Raw genomic sequence first — 25,118 nt, 5'->3', positions numbered from 1 at the left:
GCAAATGTACCCCACTTTTTTTCAATATTTTTAAGCGCTGTAACGCAAAAACGCAGGACTTTTTTTTACTGGACCAAATATATTCGTATTGATCCAAACTTCAATCCACACCGATGTGAAATATGAGCAAATCATATACCGAAATGCTCACCAGCTCCCTAACTAATACACATTGTAATGAATACGGTCTGTCAAGAAAATTCAAGTGTTCATCGCTGAGGTAGGGAAATCAATGAATTTGCAAATATAAAAAAAAAAGGAAAAACTAGAATAAGTTACCCGTTGTATTAATCTCATCCACTTGGTCACGATTCTTTCTGCTTCATATAGAACCTTTATGTTCTTCGAATTGCTCATAACGTCTTCAGGTCGTGATAAATGTTTCATGTAGAAATCTCTATTTAGATCCAGTTTGATTATGCTCTCGATATCAATAGTGGTCACTGCGATATGAAATTTTTTTTCGTAAATCGATGTTTTTCGAATTTTAAAAGATGTCATATCTGTGTAAAATCAATATGCAAAAGTTGTCGAATACCGCTCAGGAAGTGGCAAAAGTCCTTCAAGTCGGCGATGAAGTTGTTTTTCATGATTCGTCCACTTTCGCTGTTTAATAAATCACCCCAAAGGCTATGTTTGGTAATGCTTGGTTCATTGAGACGCGATATGAGTGCAGATAGTCCAGCTACAGCAACTTTTGAATGAGGATCAACTTCTGCGTAAGCGTAGTAAGTTTCCTGACAATGAAAAAATGTGAATGAAATTATACGAATGCAAACGTAATAAAAATATACAACCATCTAATACAATTGGAAAATTGATTGTTTACAGCTATATAGATGTAACAAGTAAGGCATATGTTTAAATTACTTTGAATTGAAACAATATGTCGATAAGAAATCGATATATTGATTCGATATATACATGATTATGTTTTGTGTGTCATTTTAACTAGTCTATTCGAAAAAAACTTCAAAAAGTAAAAAAGGAACGCCAAGCATTAAAAGGTCACGACCTTAGTTTCAAATGATTTTCTATATTTGCACGTTGAACAAAAAAATTAGAAATATAAAAAGAAATTAAATTATTTTCTAATCTATTTTATTAAACAAAATGAGATCATTCTCTAACATAGCCAAGTACAGTGAATGAATGACGGCTCCTGTAGAAATTCATTCGTGTACACTTTTAGCCTTAATCACTCACACTTATTTAGGAAGATTTTCCAGCAAGCGTCACAGAGCAACACTGTTTTACACAATGCGTTCCAACAACAGGGAAATAGTACGGGCACCATACGACACTGTGTTGCACGGTGTTGCACAATGTTCTACAGTGTCGCTTGCTGGAAAACGGTAGAACTACACAACAAATGGAGTCGTTTAGACCCCAAGTGAGTGATACGGGTTAACCGTACCAGCTGAAGGATTTTTTCGCCTAAAGGATTTCTAGAAAAATGCTGCAATTATTGAGAGATTCTTATCTGCTTTTATGCTAGATCAGGTTATAACCTTACAATATTTTACACAATATGATACAAGAACCATTTATAAAGAAAATCCCAAATGCGCGTACAAATGTACGCATTGTAACTATACGATGTACTGCACAAATTCATTGTCAACATTACACACAAACTTGGCGTGTATGGTTTTCAAATAAAAGCTCGGGAAGAGACAATTGTTCAAGTATATTATGGAATCAATAATTAATTAGTATTTCATCAACGATTGTGAAAAAAATCAATCCCCTAATAAAATAGGCGAGGCCCTGTTATATAATGAAACCATTATATAACATTATATAATCATTAAATTAAGAGACTCGGTAGAGTCTCGGGACAAATACATTCACAGCCCTGTCGTCTGCTGACCCGAGGGTCTCGCCAAGACTGTACTTTCTCTAAATAAAACGATTCGCGGTGGTGGGGATAAAATTGACATGTGATTTTCTTTAATTGCGAAGCTCATAAGTTATGTACGGCTTTGAAAATTGAACTTTCAGCTAAATAAGAAGTTCTCTATTGATTACGCCCAAAATCAGCATGATCGGTGGCGTAATTGCTGAGAAAAACTTTGCACGGGCTCAAGATTATGCAAAAGTTACTGACACATTTACGGGCTTAACATATCTGTATACGCGTAGCGACTCATACATACAAGAGTCTTTTGATGCCCTACGTAGCCAATCCCCGCCGAGAAAAGACTGGCTTCAACTAATCGCCAATGACTTCAGATTGGTCCTGTCGTCTGTCTTCACACCGTCGGTATTCTTGTCACATCGTTTCCATGTTTGCTTACGATATTCAGTTCCGTGTCACATCGTTTAAATCGAGTGTCGAAAAATTTCTTTCATTTACTGTCTGTATAAATTCGTTCATCGTCTATGTAATAAAATTTCGGGGAAACAGTGCGAGATGTGCAAATTCCATCTACAGTTCTTAAATAACTGTAAAATGTGTTATGCGAGTTTCGTGAAAACAGTTCGGGTTAGTTTGATCTCAGCATGGCAATCTGTTCGCAAGTGTTTGTTAATATACAGGGTGATTCAGAATAACCTACATATTGTAACGGTTCGCTTTTAGACGTGACCCACTATGCGTGTGTTCGAGCTACTAAATTTTTGGGAGCAGGCATGAAATGACCGTGAGATTAAGAATTTGTGTGTGAAAATATAATAATAGTGTTTATTCAAAGTAATTTTATTAAACAAATGAGAATGCGATGCAAATCGTTGGTGTTTTGTGGTGTAAATGAAAATATTTCCCTAATTTCAATAAACTTGCCCAATTTACGCGTGGTATCGCTCTCTTACGTCAAGAAATTTATCCAGTTTTAATTATTTCTGCTCTCTTTTGCTAATTCTTATAAATTCTGATCTGTGAGCTCAGAAATGAATTCCTATTTTTCTCAATTCTCAAATTTAATCAATCCGATTAATTTTGTGCTTCTATACAATTTTGAATGATGTTCGTGGATTGGCTCGATACAAATCAACTGAGATTGATTAAACTTTTGGATAATCAAAATAACTTTTTTTTTAATCGAATGTTTAAAATAATTTGGGTAATTGAGACAGTTCCCGCTTCAAAGAGGATAGTGGAGGCTTATGCTCTCGAAATAAATTATTTATTGCTTCCAACAAAATAAATCAAAGTGGAGTGAAGGTGAAGGGCCTATACCAAGAATCTTCAGACCCCACGGAATCGCAGGGTCCCCTCCCCCTCAATAAGAAATGAGTAGTAAGACTATACTAGTTCTAAACCATGGCGCTCTCAGGGGGGAGCGGGGACGGGGGAGCGCGGGGACCGTTGCGGGGCTGCACGGCATGTGGAGGGGAAGGTTCTCGCACAGCGGGGGTGCGGCGGCACTTTGAAGAGACAAAAGATTTTTTTACACCATACCCTCCAATGACTGATTTATGTTTCTGATATATCAGATTGAACGGAATTTTCTTTTTAAAGTGCTCTTGCCGAAGATGATCTTAATTATCGGACTCCGTGACCAAAGATGTTTACATGTCACACTAATGACAAATTTATGTGTCCGGTGTTACGTATTTTGTATTGTGGCGCAAGTTCCGACAAGATTTCTTTTTCAAAATACCCCTCCCCCAATTTTTGCTTAGAGGAATATATTGTTTTTTTCTGAGAAAAAATGAAAGTTTGCATCAGACTGGAAGTATTTGCTCTCAATGACAGATTTATGTGTCCTGTGTTACATTCCTCAGATGGCGATTTCTTTTTTCAAAATGCTCCTCCCTCGACAAATTTATGTGCATCTTTTGTATTCCTGAGGTGGTACAAGTTTCGATGAGATTTCTTTTTTCAAAATTGGATCATTACTGAAGTCGAGGTCGAGATGGAAAGATGTGCAAGTATGTATGCTATCCACCCGGCGAAACATCCATTGGCATTAACAGCAAATGAACTTGAATCATTACCGAAGGCTTTGCTTTTGAAGTATTATAGTGCATTCATTCCTGTTTTATGGAATCGTTTATCCAAGTATTTACAGTGTGATAGTGAAGTGCAATCATATCAATTGTGCTACGATCATTTTAATCAACCCTGGCTACATACGCATATTGATTCTTGTAGACCTAAACGACGAGATTGTGAAAAGTGTCACATAATGGAACGACGTGTGAATATCTATACGACTCTACGCATAAAAAATCCCTGTGAAATGACATCGGAGGAGCTCCAAATTATATCTCCTACCGTCTTTAAACAATGTTTTAGTGAATATACAGATATTCTGTGGGATCGTTTACCCGAATATTACAAATCCGATAGTGAGATTGCATTATTACGTCGTTGCGTTGAACATTGGAATGTATCATCGATGGACGATCATATTGACGGTCCGGCTCCGCAACGTCGAAATTGTAGGAAATGCTGTGAACGTGTTTGAACAAGTTTAGAATGCACGTGTTCATAACGTCGACGGAATCAAAGAGCCTGTACAGAAAAAAGGACCACCGGAGGAGATTGCATCGATTCCAATATAGATCACGTTTGAACCTGTTTGAAAGCGTGTGGAAGGGGATGATCCAGTTTTGGGGTAGGGATAGATGGAAAAACTACAAATAGCAGAGTCCAGAAGAAAAAAGCATCACTTCACGTCTTCGTAAAGTTGAGTCAAGACTTGCTCTTTAAAGAAAATCTCAAAAAACTATATCCATAATGGAGTTCTCCGCCATCAACAATATCATCGCAAAGTCAGAGTATCTAGCTGCCAAGAAGCTGAAAGAACTCCAAGTCAACGAAGAATATCGCGTCTCGGACGTGAGGACAGCAAATACCAAATAAGGAAAAAGATACGTCGCCGAAATCAGGAATGAATTCACCGTATTCCTGCCACCGCGAGTTGTCAAGGCATTCGATCAGAATCCAGCGGTATTCGAGAAACTTCTGGAAACGGCTCATTGTGGTCAACTATACATGAAATATCTCGGTGGTGATTGGAACGCTATTGAATTCTCTCAAAGAGATTTCTAATATTCTCAACGCAAAAATGTATATATCTGAATCACCGATGAAATGTATGTTGAAGGAGGAGGAGGAGAAGGAATATTGTATAGATAAAATTACACATTTATGAAAAAATTGTTTTGTTTATTCCAAGATCCCTCTATTACATAATGCATGATATACGTATAACCAGCTTTGCAAAGATTTTACATTCTTCGTTGCACAATTAAATTTCGATTCGTTGGTGTGGTGGTGATGGTCGCATTTCGATGGATTTCTCGGTAGTTTTTTCAACGATGGGCAGTCCAAAGTCTCCAAATCGACAATCTCCGTTGACAGATCCAAAAAGTTCGTCAGCCATGAAGATTTTTCGCAGCCTTTTATGAAGATGGTATGAGCGCCGCGTAAAATGGCTTCAATTATTCCTCTTGCCGCATCGTATGGTATTACCCCAAAATCCCATGATAATCCATGAAAATTACGTTCCAGCCATTTGTTTGTCGTTTTATACTTTGTCGGCAGAGAATCCCATGCATACGGTGGTGCGAAGAAAAGTGTGAGAGGTTCAGCATTCTTCAGGTCCGCACGAATAATTGAAATTTCTTTGAGTATAAACTCATTGATGGGTCCTTTGAAGCCTTGTAGATCGATGACAAAATCCATGATGACTGTTGGCCGAAGAAGTTGATGGTACGGTTTTATACCAATTTTCTCACCCCACCACTCACTGGATTGTATTCAACGATGCGATCGTGTAGAATGAGGCAGTATGCGCAAGTTTGTGCTGGAATATTTGTGCTTGTTTCAAATTCGAGGCGTACATCAACAGGTCCAGACTTGAGAGAATCGTTCTGCTTCGAGCAGTCAATCACAATGAGAGGTGCAAATTTGAGAAAATCCGCTTTTGTAAGCCATGGTTCGGCCTCCTTATTGTAGTACATCGGTTGAAAGTTTGTATACATATCGTACAGTACTGCATACTGATTTTGTTCTATATTCAAATTCATATTACCATAAGGATAGCATTGTGAATTCAAGTATAATTTTACATCAGTAACGTTGCAGTGATCAAAATTACTCGCATTTTGCCTCTTATTATTCTTTCGTCCTGTTTGGAATGCCAGGATCACATATCGAGGTTTTTCCAGCTGCGTTGATGTCTTGACTGACCACACGTGTTTCGATGTCGCCGGTAACATTGGATATTCATACAATTCCCACGTACGAAAACTCATTGGAATTGGGGCATCTTTGGCGATGAATTTCAACAGTTGAATTTTCCGTTTATCCGCCACGGTGACGTATGGAACGAGCCATTCAATTTTTCGTAGTGTAATTTTATAATCTTCAGCGGCTGGTTGAACTATTGCATTATCATCGGAACGTGATCTAGTCAAAATCAATTCGTGCTTTGCATTCATCACCATTTTTCGATAATCTTCAGCAAATCCCAGCAGCATGCTCAGTGGTATGCATACGTCAAAGTTGCCTGCTGCGTCCACAATCGGTTTAGTCTCATCGACATCGACCCAACCAGTGTTCTCAAGCATTATACTTCTCGCCGACGGATGAAATGTATATCCTTTCATAAGAGATGTGATTCCCACATTCTTATTACGATCGATTTCAACGGCGTTAAGTTCATAACGCACTTCCTCGAATAAATGACAAATGGCATTGTTAACGAAATTCGTTGCAGCTAACACTGTACCATCCGGCATTGTCAGTTTGCCGCAAATGTGAATTGAACTTTTACTCGGTAGAATTGATAAATCTTGAGGCTGGATTGAAATACGTATTTCATCACTATTGTTGTATGTTGACGATGCGTATGGTTGATGTGCATGAACACCTCATAATGTATGATGGATTCATCAAACATGACGGGTGTCTGGATGTTTACGATTTCTTTCGCCATTGCAGGCAGCAGATGCACAACGAGCAAAGCAGATAATTTCTCACGCGCGAACTCCACGAATTTTGAGACCCAAACTCTTCAATAGTAGAAGGTTTTGAGGTGTTAGCTCTTTGAGCGTTGATCGATGACTGGTTTCGCGATCCCATGTTGGCTTATTAATATTGCCAATACGATGATTGTAAATTATGCCCATTGAGATTTTATATGAAGTCTTATGGTGATGACTTCACCGCGGAAATTGATCAAATCTCCGTCTTGCTGTATATTGTCAATGCGACGAGTTGTGATTGGTAGATAAATGACGCTCGACGGTACTTCGATGATTTTATAGCCGGCCGGTACAGATGGGAAAAATTCGTGAATTGTATGAACTTTTCGCCCGTTGATGTATGCACCAGTTGTTATGTTACACTCGACTCGAATGGCGTTCACTTTGAGAATGGACACGGAGATGAGACACATGTCTTTTATTGAGCTCCAATCGACGCGACGTAAAACCCAGCAAAGGTCCAATCGAATTTTTGGATGTAAAATCAATCGATTGATTGCACTCAATTTCACTGCGTAGCGTATAATTATTCGGCTTAAGCTGAATTTGTATGTTTTTAGATGCCAACTCAGTTTTCAAATATTTTTCAATATCTTCAATTTCATAGCTGCCCGTTGGAATGGTCACCACATGATTTCCAACATGAAATTCATTGCAACCAATGTCGATATTTGGAATCGAATTGAATGTGAGCAGCTCGACGAGTCCAAGAGTATAATTTTTGTCGGGCGATAGTTCGATGGGTGGAAAAAATTGTGCCTCGAGTATGGAGGATGATCCAGTAATGGTGATCGTCAAACTATCATCCATGTTGCTCGCAGATTTAGAACTAAACACGCAGCTCCATAGTCCTCATTTATATAGTGCATAATTGTCTCGTCGATTTAGTTGCCCACACAAAAATTTCAAGCATAAATGCCCACATATTATTGTATCGTATTCCTGATACTTTTTATAATTGTATTTCACGCTACCAACATTGAAGTATCTCATGAGTTTGGGTGGAGGTGAGAGATTGCCGGAACTATCAAAGTATTTGATTCGTTGCGCAGTCTTTTTATATGCAACCCAGTGTGTCCCCGGGTCAACATTTTCATCCAAATTCACGATTGCTGATTCTTGCTTGAGTGGTCCATTTTCAGGCAAAGTATCACGCATGAAAACCCCACGAAAGTTACGAATTTTCATGGCTCTCGCATACTTTAGCAGATCGATGTCGGTGAGTGGTTGATGTGGTAGCGTGATTATACGTTTTTTGTCCCGAGGTAAAGACCCAAACCCTGTTTGTATGGTTTCAGATGTAAACCTTTACCCAAAGCGATGGCCTCGAGTGTTCTGTTGTGACGTTTACTTTCCTCGAATTCCTTTTTAGCCGCTTGAGCAGCATTTACAGCTTTGACTATTGCAGCACTTCCACCAGACAGTGCACCAACGGCGCTAAGGCCGGCAAAGATGAATACGAGGAAGGGCAATAAACCGCCGATTTTGCGAGGTACAGGTAGAACCCGAGGCGTGCGTACTTTAACACCTTTAACACTGGCACGCGCACCTTTCAATGCTGACATGACGATTTCACGAGGGTCACCACTACGAATCATGGCTTTCTTTGCGGCACTAATGATCTTTTTCAGACAAACACTTTTTTTGGTCTTTTTCGTCACTCCTTTCATACCTAGACCAAATTTCTTTTTCGCCTTCATAATGTTTGTCACGGCCCAAGCACTTGCTCTTTCACCAAGACTTGCGTCTTTCGAGGTTACACGTTGCCAGGCTTGTTCAGCCAAAATTTTATCCGCCAGATGTCGTGCTTCCAAGTTTTCACGATTTTTCGAATATGCGATATCGTGTTCTTTACACGCAGCGTCCAGCGCGTTTATACCAGGATCACCACGAGCAAGACGTTTGATCAATTTCGTACCAGGTCCACAATATTGATAGCCCGGTAGATGTAGTTCCACGGGAAGATTGTTGATTATACTGTTTACCAAACCTTTACCAGGTTTATCATGTACAATCATCACTCTGCAGTGGTTACAACTCGACTGACTATTCCAACATTATAAAGTTGCATTTATATGATTTTTTCAATCAGTCGCACGCGAGATGAAGTCGAAGAAACAAGTTTCGAGCGGTCAACTCCCCATAATAAATTTCGATGAATTTATTGTTGGAGCGGGTAGTGTGAAGAAGCGTCATGGAAACTTACTACCTAACAGCATTCGAGCCCTATTTTGTGGCCCCTCGAATTGTGGAAAAACGAATGCCTTACTCACGCTCCTAATACATCCAAATGGTTTGAGATTTGAGAATATATATCTTTACTCGAAATCGTTGAAGCAGCCTAAATACCGATTGCTCGAGCAAATGCACCTGTGGACGGAGTGGAATTTTTTCAATTTAACGAGCATGAACAAATTGTGGCACCTAGTGAAGCTCGCCCAAACTCCATATTCATCTTTGACGATATAGCGTGTGAGGAACAGGACAACGTGAGAGCATTTTTTTCCATGGGAAGACACGAGATTGAGGATAGTTTTTATCTCTGTCAGACGTATACTCGTATTCCGAAACATCTCGTGAGAGACAATGCAAATTTTATAGTGCTATTCAAACAAGATGATATGAACCTCAAGCATGTATATAATGATCATGTCAATACGGATATGACTTATGCAAGTTTCAAAAAAATGTGTGTCAAGTGTTGGAAATCGGACAAGTATGGATTCATCACGATTGACAAGGACATGAGTTGAATGCTGGAAGATATAGAAGGGGATTTGATTCTTTCCTCACTGTCGATGATGATGATGATAAATAATTGTTCCCCTGGATTTTACAAGACAGTCTAAATTCTGACTTACTCGTGTCAATATGAAGCGCAAAGAACTTTTAAAGGAGACGGCTGTATTGAGTGAACTTGCCAAAGCGAGTGATGCAATCAGACGAAAACATCGAATGTTGAAAAGTGGACGTGATAGTGCTCAGCAAAAAATGCAAGATGTGTTTAAATCGATTGTTGAACCATTAGAAGAACTAGTTTCATATTCGAAAAAACCTAAAATTAAGAATGAACGTGTAAATGTTAAAAAGGAGGAAGAGGAGGAGGAGGAGGAAGAGTCTCCAAATTTTGGAGAAAATAGCATGAAGCAAGATATTTCTTTCAAAGATGATATTTGGCATGATGCAATTACTGATGAGAATGTCGGTGTACTCTTAACTAAAAATAGTGATAATGGTATTCATGAAGATAATAATGACGATGATGAGGACGATGATAACTTGGAATCATCTGGAGATGTTGATAATTTGATACGTGAATATCTGGGCTTACTGCGTAGTAATAACAAAACAAGATTAGATGGCGTGTATGGAGTACGAAATCTCGCTCAAAACAGATTAATGATTGGTGATTCACCAATTCATTTCGAACTCGATCATATAGTGGTTGGAGATGAAAAGTATCCCAAAAGTATTGGCTTGGTGGAACTGTTGTTTAAAAAAGAGCCCGAACTCAAATATGTAACACCAAATGACTTGGAGAAATATCAGAAAATTGTCATCACAACGAATGCTCATAAAAAATTTTATAAACGCACGGGTGCGGTACATCAGGATAAAAATAGTAAATTTAAAAATTATATATCCCAAATGCTCGGTAGCAACGATAAGAAAGGTGGTGCTCTGCCTCAGTATAAGGTAGCACGAAAGCATACCTCTGTCGACTATGTTCATTGGGATGATCCAAATGAGCTGGTAGATCGTCTTCGCTTATTGCTCGCATCGCAAGCTGCTGGAAATTCATCACATTCGAATGAAATTATATCGATTATCGAGGAGTTGCGTGAAGCTGAAATCATTTATTAACATGTGATGGCTTGCTTTCATCCACATTCCCAACATGAGCGTCGATGTGTTTGGACGAAAGTTGAGTAGATGTGGTGCAGGTCCTCCGGGTAAACCAGGTGCTGGATTGAAAATTACATCGGACGGTCATTACGACTTGGAACGAAAACGACTGAGCAACGTTGGTGAGCCAGCAAATGCTCGAGATGTTGTAACACTCGGTGCATTCAGCAAACACATTGATTCTATAACTTATAGTGTGACTCATACAACGAATCAAAAGTGCGAATCAAATGTGGCGGCTGCAGAAAAGCGTGTGAGAACCGAGCTCGCCCATCTCCGTGAAAAAATTGATAATATAAAGAGAGAAATCTCAGAACTTCATGATGATATGAAGTTTTTACGAGATCATCTAATGATATGTCAGTGAAAAATCCTCCAGACTCTTATCTTCTGCAATTGATGAGGACCGTGGGGGAGAAGAAAAAATGAGTGAAAAGAAGCTTGCGGTGGTTGAAGAACTGCATAAGCCAGCTCGGCGGAATTATCCACGTCAACATGTGGATATACGTGGCCTGGATGAGACTTGGCAAGCTGATCTTGTAGATATCTTGCATATGCACAACACAACTCCAACCATAAATTTCTCCTCACCGTCATTGATATATTCTCCAAATTCGCCTGGGCTGCACCGTTGAAGAGTAAAAGTGGAAAAGATGTGAGTGCTGCAATGGAGACGATTCTCAGCAAAGGACGCATACCGAAAAATCTTCACGTCGATCGAGGAAAAGAATTTTATAATCTGAACTTTAAGGCTTTGATGAAAAAGTATAATATACACTTGTATTCTACATTTAGTAATTTGAAAGCATCAATTTGTGAGCGCTTCAATCGTACACTTAAGAATAAAATGTGGATTCAATTTAGTTTTCGCGGAAACTGGAAATGGATCGATATTCTTGATACATTAATTATAAAATATAATGATACATTACATCGTACGATAAAAATGAAACCGAAAGATGTGAACGCTGAGAATGAAAAAAAATTATTGCACAATGTATACAATAGATCTGAAGTAGGAAACCAAGCAAAATTAAAAATCGGCGATAAAGTGCGCATAAGTAAATTTAAGAATGTATTCGAAAAAGGTTATACACCAAACTGGACAACTGAAATTTTCACAATATATCGAGTGAGAAAAACTAATCCAGTTACATATAATATAAAAGATCATCAAGATGAGCCCATCGCAGGTGGTTTTTACGAGCAAGAGCTGCTTCGAGCAAAATATCCCGACATATATCTCATTGAAAAAGTGTTGAAGAAACGTGGTAGTCAGTTGTTTGTAAAATGGCTAGGTTTCGATAAAGCACACAATAGTTGGGTAAATGAAAATGATTTGTAAACAATAAAGATGGAAAATTCAAAGTCTGATTTATTTTTACGACCCTTTCCCAATCAAGTTCTCCGCACGAAGAGCAGATTGAAGGAAAAAAGAATGACAGTTTCACAAAAAAATTTATTTAACATCAATTATAAAATATATATATATATTCCAAATGTACAAATTTTTGAGGAGAAAAGTCCTCCATTACAGAATTTTTATTACAGATCAAATGTATAAATGTTGAGAACAAGTTTCCACTCTCACAATTTTTCGCATTCAATGTGCAAATATATTCTCTCAATCTTTAACACTCATGAGCACACATTCGTATGATCTATGACTCCATAGCTTCTGGAAATTCAGGAATACTGTAATGGCCCCATGGCAACGTGTCTACCGTTCCAGGTATGACATACCGCTTGTCATCGTGTGGACTTAGAGCAATTTTTGTCTCTGTGATGGTATAGACATTGTGTAATGTCGAGCGAATTGAAGATTGAGAACGTTTCATCTCGATCTACTGATTAAGGCATGTCACGTAATCCTCAAATCTTATGGTTCTCGCAACAACATTACTTTTTACTCCTTTTGCTTTTTTAACATCGTTCTTACCTTCAACTCGCGTCTCATACATCTTCGATCTAAGTCCAACGAATTCAGTCATTATGGCCCCATTGTTTTCATCTTTCATGAGACCCGGGACCTTTTTGTTGACTAGCGGTATACCATAGATGTTGTCATGGGGATAGTCACTAGTGTCATATTTGTCGAGATTACATTTCATGTCCTCGTACACATCTTCACATTCAATATGGTAAATTAAACTATCAGTATCCGTATACATGACTTTACATTTATTATGATACATCGGCATCATGAACTCGTGGTGGAATTCATATAAACAAGTTTTTGAAATGTCTAAAATAGACATGCCAACATATATCGGTTTGTTAAACATGACTTGGAGATTTCGCAACTCTACAGCGATTAAATTTTCCGCAAAAATACTTCGACTGTGAAAGTTAGGTTTAGCGATCATAGCCTCTGCTCCATATCGACCTGCCCATTGCGTTAACAGTTTAACTTGGACATGACTACGAACATCCTCCATGGTTTTTCCAAACACAGCATTATTCATTAATTTGAATAGATTTTTTTCAAAATCATTTTTCGCACGTGTACGAAATTGTGTATTCAAATCAATGTATGTTTTGAGCCAGGAAGATTGCTTAAACTTCAAGACTCTGTGGATTTTCGTGATTTTCAAACCATGTTTTAAACACTGCTGCAATGCACGGTAATGTATGACATATCGTTTTTTCGCATTCACCGTTGCAAGAAGCTTCTCTTGCTTCGAGCCCGGAGGTTTATCATGCGTTGGACAAAATGGCAAATCACTATGTGCATTGTGCAAGTGTTTTGGATATTTCAGATCAACTTCAAGTATATAACCAATTTCAGAGTCTGATGGCAGAGATTCAACGTTGAAGTGAGCAAGATCTTCAATCCATTCGAAATCTGCATAAGGCAATGGTTGACTCATTGCCCATCCATACAAATTGTTAACATCAAAATACATCAAGTATGATGATGGAATAGATGGGTCATATGAGTTCATGTACTTGTTATTGGCACGAGCATGTCTTTTGGAGCATTGACTAAGACCACCTCGAATACCTCTTTCCACGAACAATACCATGTCGATGTCAGTGAGCAATTCAAACTTTACCTTTGTATATTTCATCATGGCATCCCAGGTATATCCGGGGAGAGTATAGTAAAACGCAGGGTCAAGACCGTAACTTTTCAGGCACGTATCGCGGAAATTCTCAAAGATATCGGCTAAAAGTAATACGTCAGTCTTTAAGTATAAATCGCTGTATTCACCGAGCGTTCGCGTTGAAAATCGTTCCCACACATTTTTCGCATGTGCATACTCCTTTTCGGAAACTGTTGAATCAGTTAAAGAGCTGTAAAATGCTTCTCGCGGTGGAAGCTCCGTTTCATCCAACTTTCCCAAACTATGAATGTACTCGTATGGAAAGACACCTTTTCGTGTTAATAAATGAAAATGGTCTAAATCTTGAAATTGTGATTTTAAAGTTAAGAGTTTGTCCGCAGTTAAAAATGAAGCTAGTTTATCGAGACTTGTATTGAGAAATCTGAAAGAGTCGATGAAACGTAATTTTATATTTTTCCGCGTGTCTTTAGATGTTTGAACCGTTTTCGAGAAAGAGATGTACTTTTCTTTTGTTATTGGGAGCAAATCGATTTTCCCCGCGAACGCAGTTGCTACTTCTTTAATTATAAAATGTGCATCATAACCGGATAAATTGTGGAAAACTATTGGCATGAAAAACGAATTCTGATAGTTTAAATTACAATTTGAATGAGCCGGACCTCTGAATTGCCCTGTTAGGTGGCAATGATCGCGAACACGCTCATCACCCTCGACAAAAGGCTTCTCACAAATATGACATTCTTTTTCTTCCCGAAATTCCCTCCACTCTTGCGGAGACAATTCTTTCATTGGAACGCTCGTAAGAAGAATCTTTTCTACCCGAAAAGCTAATTGCTTAAGTTCTTCTACGAACCATTCCACACAATCCTCACCTCTTCGTTCGTGGTAACCCGACAGCGAATCATCGTAGGAGCACTTGACATAATATCCAACGCTGAAGACACGATGATGTTGGCTCTTATTTTTCTCCCTCTCATCAGCGTTGGTCTTCTCCAGGATACATTCGAGGTCGGCATATACCACGAACGGGAGACGCTCCTTACGATTGGCGTTCGTGAATTCCAGCCATTTGTCGTTTTCGCCCGGTAGTCGAACAGCACAATCGTTGAGTACGCCGCAATCAACCTCATGAGACTGTAGCTTTTCGATGGTTGAAAAGTAATGCAGGCATCTGTAACAATAAAATAAATTTCAAATTTTTAAAAACGTTTCATCATTATCGCAACGAATGAAATTTTTTACAGTTGTATATTAATTTACTTACCGATCACAGATATATTTCTTGTGCCCATCAGTATTAAGTTGAGAGTTGACTAGTCGGGATAAATTCTTGATCCACGCAAAGTGTCCAATTCCACATCCCGACACGTCTTCAATGTACAGCAAGTTGATGTGGCGCTCTTTTTTCTCCTTGTTCACGCGGACTGGTAAAATGACTTCCTTGTTCTCGCTATAGACGTTGATTGAGAGATTATTCATCTTTTCAAATCTCCCAATCTGGTCCAACGTCATAGGGAAGTTGATGCCTCGGAAGTCGAATATCGTCGAATAATGCGGGTAAGAAGATGTGCGATCGCTGTATCGGTCTACCGGATGAAGAGCAGCAGTCATTGCCCATCCAAAACACGCATTATCCGTCGATTTCACATTCACCACCGCTCTTTTCAACTGTATCCATTTTACCAATGAAACGTGACATCCTGCACGTAAGGCATTATACTTGTTGATGTTCACTGTTAGATTGGTTATGGATGTCAAGGTCCAGCCGCTGTCACTCTCTTGGAACTCCTCGAGCGATTTTAGAGTCGGCTCCACGACTCGCTTCTGATACCACTCACTCAGGTCCGATGTTGTGAAAAGTTCAACATTTTATTCGCCCGCTGATCACCCACGGTAAACTCTCCGTTAAACGAAGTGTTCACTTTGATGCTATTGTGTTTGCGAATATGAGCCTGCACTTGTTCTTCAACATGCTCATACGCATCCAATAGAAACTTTCGTGGGTCGATATGATCACGATTAATCACAGCGCCAGTTGACAAGCGATTCTCAAATGCGCTGTCAATTTCGCGCCATGTTAATCCGTGATCATTTAATCCTCCGCCCCAATGTATGAAGCGTTGGCGTGTTGCCTGCTTCAAACATTCGAGACGCAAGATTTGCGAAGTGACCGAGTGGTGATATCCCAGTCGTGGTCGTTTCGATCGAACTTGCTCCTCCAACGATTCGATGAGGGTATCACATTGGTGTTCCCACACCAAAAATTGCACCAACGTCCGCAGGAGAGTTGCTTGCATACGCAGCAATTGCTCGGTAGCAATGTCGACGGTGAGAGACATGATACGCTGAACGGAATTCGACTCGTAACTGTTACGTCGTCTCAACAGAGTCTGGACCTTCCTCAAAATTGTTTCATTTTATATACGCGTTTTTTTCGGTTCTGAGGTGGGGATGAGTAGGAGGGAGGAAAAATCTTGACTTTTCTGGAAACTCGAATGTGATTCCCAAGATCTAATCGAGAAAGTGGAGGAAGTGCGGTTGACTTCAAAAAATCCCTTCTTACACTTTTTGAGAAATGCCTCTGCAGGTTAAAAAATGTGCAACAGCGAACACATAAATCTGTCATTGTGCATCTCTGTAAAGATTTCTAGTCCAATGTGAAAATTTTTTTTCTCGGAAAACATTCTTCTTGACAACTTTGAAGCTAAAAATGGATGGGAAGGCAGGCGCATTTCCCAAAGAAATCTCATTGCCTTCTCAGGAATGTAGCACAGGACACATAAATCTCGCATTAGGGGTCTCCTTCGTCACGGATACCAATAATTGAGAACACTTTTCGTCTCAACTGACTTTTCTATGCAGGAAACATAAATCTGTTATTGGGCATCAGCGAATTCTTTTTTCCTCGAATATACTTTTGTCTATGCAATGCCGCAAGCAGGACCACTGCATCCCCCCTCCACTTCCTCACTACCCTGAGGACCTCCACACAGCCCCCGCAACGCACTCCCCCTGAAATCTCTGAGTTAAAACTAGTTTTTGAAAAAAGAAATCTCGTCGAAACTTGTACCACCTCAGGAATACAAAAGATGCAACACAGGACACATAAATTTGTCGAGGGAGGGGCAGGTGCATTTTGAAAAAAGAAATCGCTATCTCAGGAATATAACACAGGACACATAAATCTGTCATTGCGAGCAAATACTTCCAGTCTGATGCAAACTTTCATTTTTTCTCAGAAAAACAATATATTCCTCTAAGCAAAAATTGGGGGAGGGGCATTTTGAAAAAGAAATCTTGTCGGAACTTGCGCCACAATACAAAATACGTAACACCGGACACATAAATTTGTCATTAGTGTGACATGTAAACATCTTTCGTCACGGAGTCCGATAATTAAGATCATCTTCGGCAAGAGCACTTTAAAAAGAAAATTCCGTTCAATCTGATATACCAGAAACGTAAATCAGTCATTGGAGGGTATGGTGTAAAAAAATCTTTTGTCTCTTCAAAGTGCCGCCGCACCCCCGCTGTGCGAGAACCTTCCCCTCCACATGCCGTGCAGCCCCGCAACGGTCCCCGCGCTCCCCCGTCCCCGCTCCCCCCTGAGAGCCCCGTGGGTTAGAACTGGTATAGCCTTACTACTGAAATGGATAGGTTATCACCCTCGCACCTTTGGACTGCACGGAATCGCACAGTCCCCTCCCTCTCGGCGTGATCGGAAATGAATTTCACCCTCGAATCTTTGGCCTGCACGGAATCGCACAGTCCCCTCCCTCTCGGCGTGAAATTTGGAGTATTTAGGTTGGTTGGTTTGTTGGAACCTGTTTTCCAGAGTCACTACCTCTGTACTTGAAGCGAGAGTTGATTTAGAAATGAGCTGCCGTGGTTGCTCCGCACGGCCTTTTATACTCGTTTAAACAAAGAAATTATGATAATAATTCATTCTAAAAATAACTCGAATTTTGATTCGCCTGGAAAATTAATCTCGAACCAGAATTTGATCTCTAAATTCTCGAATTGGGTCGCTAATTCCCGCTCGCGCCGTGATTGGGCAAACTTGAGCCTGTTTTCCCTCGCTTTTGAGAACTTAATGATCTCTGTGTAAAAATATATGTTTTTAACGATCAAAAATCATATTTTGCTTTTTCTAAATTAAATAAATCAAACTTTCTTTTTATTATTGTTAAATTAATAATTTATGATCGTTTCAATCATTATTTCTCCTGGAATCAAAAGCTCGTTCGCGGCGGGTCATTTCCGTTGGATCCCGTGCGCAATAGGGCTTTTCTGGACAAGTTTTTTCTGGGCTCTCTTAAATTTGTTTTAAAGCTTCATTTTTATAAGTTTTGTTTAATTGAATCTCGCCTCGTATCAAAATTAAATGAATTCTAGTCTCGGAACGCAAAACAAATGTAATTATGAAAGAATAGTATATTACTACCCTAGGCCCGAAAGTTGGACTTCCTGGCATCCAACATTTGGGCCGTGGGTTGTATACTATTTTTCTTGATCCCGTAGCCGAAAGTACGTTCAATAATTACTAGCAATTGCGCGGAGGGGGGGGGGGGGGGGGGGGGGGGGGGGTGGCCGCCCGACTTTTGCAGGACCGAGGCGAAGCCGAGGTTTTGCTGGTCGGGGCGGGCATTAAAAACATAAACAAAAAGTCAAAAAACACACACACAAAATATCACACAATGATACAACAATATGTGCTTTCCTATGAGCCTGGAATCTGGAAATACAACATTATTCGGGACGACCATATTCATTTTATTAGTCCCGTTACATTATTTTCTGTTTTCTCATCTGAACGAACAAATGTATGTTATTCGTTCGGGTTCATGGCAGTATAGCGCATAACATGAATGATAAAAGCTACACTATACGCGGCCGCTTGAAGCAAATAATAATGATGCTTGGCAACAAATAAACAAAATCATGGCAACGAATACAGGCTTCACACTCATATATCGAAATGAAAGGATCACCGGCCGCAAAAATATCGTCAGAGCGCACTGAAGTTAGCCGAGTTAGCCGGCCACGAAAAATGCTCTTCCCGGCCTGAAATGCGACCGGAAAGTGCGTACTTTCGGCTAGGGGAGCAAGAAAAAGAGTTTTTTTTTTAATAAGCAATAGTCCTCACGCCTAGCCGCGGAGAGTTGCGTCGAGCGGTTAAGTACGAACCCGCAAGGCGCAACGTTCAAACATCATATTTGCACGATTTAGAAGAGAGTGCCGATTCAATATACAGTGAATGAATTACGTTTCCTGTAGGAATTCAGAATTTTGGAAATAAAAAAAATGAGATCATTTTCGAACGTAGTCAAGTACAGTGAATGAATTAAGGTTCCTGTGGAATTCATTCGTGTACACTTTTAGCCCTAATCACTCTCTTTTTCAGGAAAATTTTCCAGCAAGCGTCACAGAGCAACAAAAATTTCTAGAATGATTCTGCAATTATTAAAAAATTATCATGTTATCTCATGTTATCTCAGGTTATCAATCTAGCATATCATGCTAGCATCTCATCAAAGCTAGCATATCATGCTAGCTCAGGTTATAAACTTAAAAAATTTTACACAATATGCATGCGTTGTATCTATGCGATGTACTGCACAAATTCAAGTCAATATTACACACAAACTTGGCGTGCATGGTTTTCAATCGGAAGCTCGGGAAGAGACAATTGTTCAAATTTACTATGAAAACAATAATTAATTAGAATTGTATGAACGATTGTGAAAAAACCAATCCCCAATAAAATAAGAGAGGCCCTGTTATATAATGATTTGGTAAACAATATAGATGGGTAAAATTTATGGATAAAGTTGAACAATCAAACGTGTTGCGCGAAGATCTGGTGTTGGTGGGGAAATAAACGACGCAATGCAGGTCGGCGTAAAAAGTGTAACAAGATGATGCTTTATTTGATGTCGATGGTAAAATAACAATGAAGGAATGTCCCGACAATGAATGATAGGTCCGAACGATTAGCCCGGTGAGAAGGAACACGTGAGAAGTGACCCGGTCGTCGTCGTCGAACACACGTTCGACGAGGCCGAAAGGATAGCCGACGCGTGCTCGCGCTTGCCCGAACGATAGTCCCGAAATATAGGAGTAATCCCGTGTTTATAGGTCCCGGAAAACGTATCAAATTGTAGCAGATAATGTCCCGAATGTGTTGAGCACAATATTTTTAGAATGGCACCCGAAATGTGAAATGTTGCCAAAAGAAAGAGTGAAGAACACGGAGCACGTCAGCACGCTGTACGACCGGATCGAAGACTATCAATCAATCGTTATTTTAGTTTTGGTATAAAAATTGCGTTCTCACCCCAAAAATATCATCAAGGTATAAAAAAAAAATCTCTGTTAAGTTCGAACGTGCTCGGATAATTAGAATTAGTGCCACCGAGCAGTTTAATTTTCAAATAGAAATTACATGTATTTTTTCAATACCAATACTTGCGTATTCCGCACACCCATAATATCGTTGAAAAAAAATTAAAGTTCGGCCCACTTTCTGCGTACTGAATCAGGTATGAAATTTTGCAGATTATATTGGTCGTAATTTTTCTATTTACGAAGATCACAAAGAAAGAGTTTCCTTTTTCTCGAGTTTGCGAAAAATTTTTCGAACTCAAATGATAATATATTGAGCGCAAAACAAGTTCAAAATTTGATCGTGGCGCTTCGACCGCTCATCAGTAGAAATGGTAATGTCAAAACTGCCGCATTACGGTGAGAAGCGCTGCTGGAGTTTGAGGTCACGCGAAGTAAACAAAGGAATCGAGTAAGTTTGGCATCGTTGACCATAACCAAAATAACTCAGCGATTTGTGTTCTCGTTTAAGATTCGTGATTTTATTCCATTGAAATAATGAACCGGAAAACATAGTGCCGACAATTATGGCCTCAAAATATGCCTTACGGTCAAACATTTTTTTAATTGGTGATATGAGTCCCCAAATAGTTGGGAATAAATTGCCAACGAAGATACAAGTTTTGCGAGTGCTTTTTTTCAATATACGTCAACTAAAGTATACGTTACGATAAAGTTCTTCGTTAGTTGTGAAAGAGGTCTGCATTTTTTGGGAAAAAGCTGGAATACCTGTGCAAACGGTACATAAGTGCATCGAAAAAGTGGAAACTCTGTACAATCAGTGGCGATCCCTACAAAAACGAGCTGGTAAAAAAACTAATGACCTAAAGGAATCGGATTTCAAACAGAGCATCGATTTGTTATTCGATATTGCTAGTTCTCCGGAAATTTTACGAGGAATCGATCCAAACATCGTGGATTTCTTGAATAACCAAAGAAAATCGGAACGCATTGGATTTATTGGTGATATCCAATCGATTTATGATGAGAATATCACGGCCGATGAAATGGATTCTATTCGAGAAAGACGCAGACGAGCAAAATGCGAACGAGAGCAAAGTACAATCGGTATGAAAATCCATGTTTGCCATAAAATTCGGTCTCAATTCTAAAATAATAATTGTCGTTTGGGATATTTTTTCAAACAATATTGTCCAATTAGTTGACAGCAGCCAGAGCACCCGCTCCGACACTCACGAGAGTGATTTCTCGTTAGAATTTTCTGATCGAGGCGATGATGAAAGTGCGGGACCGTCACGTCCAAAGAAATCGCGGGGCACGATCAATATTCTAAATGACAAATTAGTTGCAACTTTGGACAAATGTCTAATTTCTGATCGAAACGCTGTTCGGATTATAGCTGCAGTAGCTGAGGCGTGCGGTCGCGATATTAGTACTCTGATACTCAACAGAGCCTCGATTCACGAATATCGGGAAAAATACGTTCAAAGCTAGCTGTACGTATCAAAGAGTTGTTTCCCTTTTCTGACCTACGTGCTGTCGTTCTCCATTGGGATGGGAAACTGCTTGAAGATACGACTCGAACGAAAAAAATTGATCGTTTGGCTATCGTGACATCCATTGGAGAAATTGGACATATTTTATCGATTCCAGCTTTAGAAGATGGACGCGGCTCAACGCAAGCGAGTGCAATTGCTGAGGTTTTAAATTATACTTGAATAGAAATATATTATAGTAAAAAAACACCCATTACTAAATATAAATTCGCGATAAAATCAAACATTCCGATGATTACAATATATTACATTTTCACAGGTTCTTCGAGACTGGGGGCTGAGCGACGCCGTTCAAGCTATCTGTTGTGATACGACCAATGCCAATCTCGGGTCAAGAAATGGTGCTGCAGTGCTTTTAGAACAAATTTTAAATCGGGATTTGTTGTATTTATCATGCAGGCATCACATTTTCGAATTGGTATTAGGTGGCGTCTTTGATGCGCTCATGCCTGCTTCAACTGGGCCTTTTATACTTTTATTTAAAAGATTTCAAACCAGCTGGCCGGACATCGATCAGCAAAAATTCAGAATTGGAATAGAAGACGAAAAAATTGCATCAGTTGTACAAAGTGATCTCGAAAACTTGTACCTCACGATAGATCGACTCTCAAAATCAGAAGTGCAGCCACGCGATGATTATAACGAGTTGTTGTCGTTATGCCTTATTTTCATTGGCAAAGTCCCCCGAGAAAAGGTTAAATTTTACAAGCCTGGTGCATTTTCCCGCGCTCGTTGGATGGCGAAAGCGATTTATTGTTTGAAGATTTTCTTGTTTCGCGAAGTATTTCGTTTAACAACATCCGAGCAAAAATCAATAGCAGAAATCTGTATTTTCATCGTCAAGATTTATGTTAAAGCCTGGTTTTCGGCTCCATTGCCAACTGCCGCTCCGAACAACGATCTCGAATTTTTGAAAAAATTATTCGAATACACTAAAATCAATCCTATTGTATCTCAAGTTGCGTTAAAAAAGATGTCTAACCATCTTTGGTACCTCAACGCCGAAAATGCTGCCATGGTATTTTTTGATGGTGCCGTTTCTGTTGACATCAAGAGAAAAATGATTGAGAAGATAAAGAGCAAAGAAATTGAAACTGATAAAGAAAAAGATGTTCCCAAACGGTATCAGGTTCTCCAGTCAAAGGGTCTAGCCGGATAAGATGGGTCAATCTGCCCCCACTGAATTTCGGAGCTCCAATTGTTTGACAGATTTATCACCAAGAAAAGGAAATTTCTGCAAATTTATAGTTGTCTATATTGATTTCCAGCGTTTCTATGTCATAAAATCGTGTTTTTTCCAATATTATGTTTTTTACACATAAGAAAGTCGTTTAAAAATCTGAAAAAATCTGAAAAATCGGGAAACCTTGAAAGTTTATGAAAAAACTAATTTCAATTTTTATTATTATTAAATACTATTTTTTATGATCTAATCTTCATTTTTTTTAATCAGTACAACATGCATCGATTCTCCTACTATGTTGGCAAAATTCAGCATGATTCTACTCTCCAATCTTTGTAGAATAAAAAAAAAAATTCAACATTCGACCTGCAACACATTCAAAAAAATAAAAATCACAAAATTTCACATTTTTTCGATGAAAATTCATAAATAAATCATTCTTTAAGCTCAATTGATGAGCAGTAATGACTGCAGGTGTTGTGCGGCATCGCACAAAAACGTAAATGATCGGTATTTATTGTTGATTTCAGACGAGCTTGAATTTGCGAGGTCCATTAAATACTGAAAGGACTCAATGCGATTTCTCAGCATTTCTCAATCTGGTATTGATAAAAGAATCAGCATTACAGTCGGTCAAAATGCACGGTTTAAGTGGTGTCTCTAGTAGCCATGCGTAAAACCTAACAGAGATACATACTCCATATTACGCATTTTAGTTTCTATGGTAATTTTCGAATTCATTATAAGTGATTCCTTTTCCATGACAATTATAAACCATTCTTTTTTTTTCTTCTTTTATAGTTTCTTTCATTGTATACAACTGAATATTATATTCGTTGTAGTTGAAGGTAGAAATTCCTGTTTTCTATGATATTGGAGACGAAAAGTAAAATAGGAATATCGGTGGTGGCAAGTATTTTATTAATGTTGTTTTAATCATGTAGCTGAGTTTAACTGTAGCAATTGTTTTCCGTTGAAAGATATACATCTTTTCAATATACTAACTTGGTGCTTTATGTTGCAGAGATGAATTATAATTGATTAATCAACTTCAAGAATATAACATGTCAACATCGCATGCACATTCGAATTCTGGAACAAATCCGAAGAGATGTGCACATTGTATGCGCGTACTGAGAGCATTAAAGGGACAGCGAAAAAGAATAAACGATGATGCTGAATATTTAAAATACTCTGACAGAATAGGCAAGGTCTTGAGACTGGGTGATATTCTCTGCAATCACTGCAGGCTGATTGGATATTGCAAAAGTGCACAAGTACATGAGCATTGTATTGAATCGTCAGTGGCATCTGTTTCGAAAGAATTCGGACCACATCAATCAACAGAGTTTGTTGAATCTTCACAAAATTCTACGCTACCAGCTGATGATGAGGCTTCAAGCCTCTATAAGCTGTCAACGCAGGCATCTTCACTTTCTATACACTCATCTCAAGAGAATTGTTTACAACAAACATCTCCAGGAACTTCTTCACAAAATTCCACAGTTATTCATTCACAATCGTCTACTGACGACCCATCATTTATTGTGAAGGAATCGGTCAATATCGAGATGATAGAAATGCCCTTCCCTCGGGTAGCGTTAACTCATAAGCACTGCTGTCTTTGTTATTCATCGTCAACAATTATCACTGTACCATCTCAGGCTCGATTGCAAGCATTCCAGAAAAGAAAGCTGTTCATTCCTAAAGGGAATCGCTGCTGCCCAACTCATTTAATAAACAGAAAGTTTTATGCAGATGATCTTGCAAGGTTGAAAATGCATGCTAGTACCAGTATGATTGAAATATCCGACTTGACGTTTTTCCTCAATGACTTGTCAAATACTTATAAATTGAAGCAACAAATTGGAGACGGTACTCTATCTGATCAAAGACTAAAAATATTGACTGGTTTCAATTATGAAAATCTGAACGAACTATGTGGGAAGATGAAATCGATGAGGAATTCCAAGACCCGTAATATTTTGCAAGCATTGGTAGTATTTCTTTTCAAAATGAGAACTGGGAATTCGAATAGTGTTATTGCATCTGTACTTGGACTTGATCGTGATCAACAAGTTTCGGATTATTGTGTAGAAGTTGTAAACTCTTTTGAAA

At 39.0% G+C, this 25,118-nt stretch overlaps 1 protein-coding gene across 1 annotated transcript; it reads right to left on the bottom strand.

Moving 5' to 3' along the window:
* Positions 1 to 1,212: 1,212 nt before the first annotated feature.
* Positions 1,213 to 15,770, bottom strand: LOC122411329 (uncharacterized). Its single transcript, XM_043420072.1, has 3 exons — positions 15,181 to 15,770; positions 14,654 to 15,087; positions 1,213 to 1,361 (listed from the first exon to the last, which is right to left on the bottom strand). The coding sequence occupies exons 1-3, from the start codon at positions 15,525 to 15,527 to the stop codon at positions 1,213 to 1,215; spliced, it is 930 nt and encodes a 309-aa protein (XP_043276007.1). The 5' UTR covers positions 15,528 to 15,770.
* Between the last annotated feature and the right edge of the window lie 9,348 nt (positions 15,771 to 25,118).

Source organism: Venturia canescens, chromosome 5, assembly GCF_019457755.1.
Source record: "Venturia canescens isolate UGA chromosome 5, ASM1945775v1, whole genome shotgun sequence".
NCBI classification, from domain to species: Eukaryota; Metazoa; Arthropoda; class Insecta; order Hymenoptera; family Ichneumonidae; genus Venturia; species Venturia canescens.
The sequence above is the reverse complement of the archived record's forward strand: the minus strand, read 5'-3'. Positions and strand labels throughout refer to the sequence as shown.

Bases quoted from the DNA above. Each gene is read 5' to 3' on its own strand.
- LOC122411329 (XM_043420072.1), bottom strand. From the start codon at position 15,527: ATGACTGCTGCTCTTCATCCGGTAGACCGATACAGCGATCGCACATCT. The intron at 15,088-15,180 runs GTAAGTAAATTA...TTATTGTTACAG, and splicing joins AAGAAATATATCTGTGATCG to ATGCCTGCATTACTTTTCAA. The intron at 1,362-14,653 runs GTCATATTTGTG...TTTGTTGTGTAG, and splicing joins ATTTCGGGAAGAAAAAGAAT to TTCTACCGTTTTCCAGCAAG.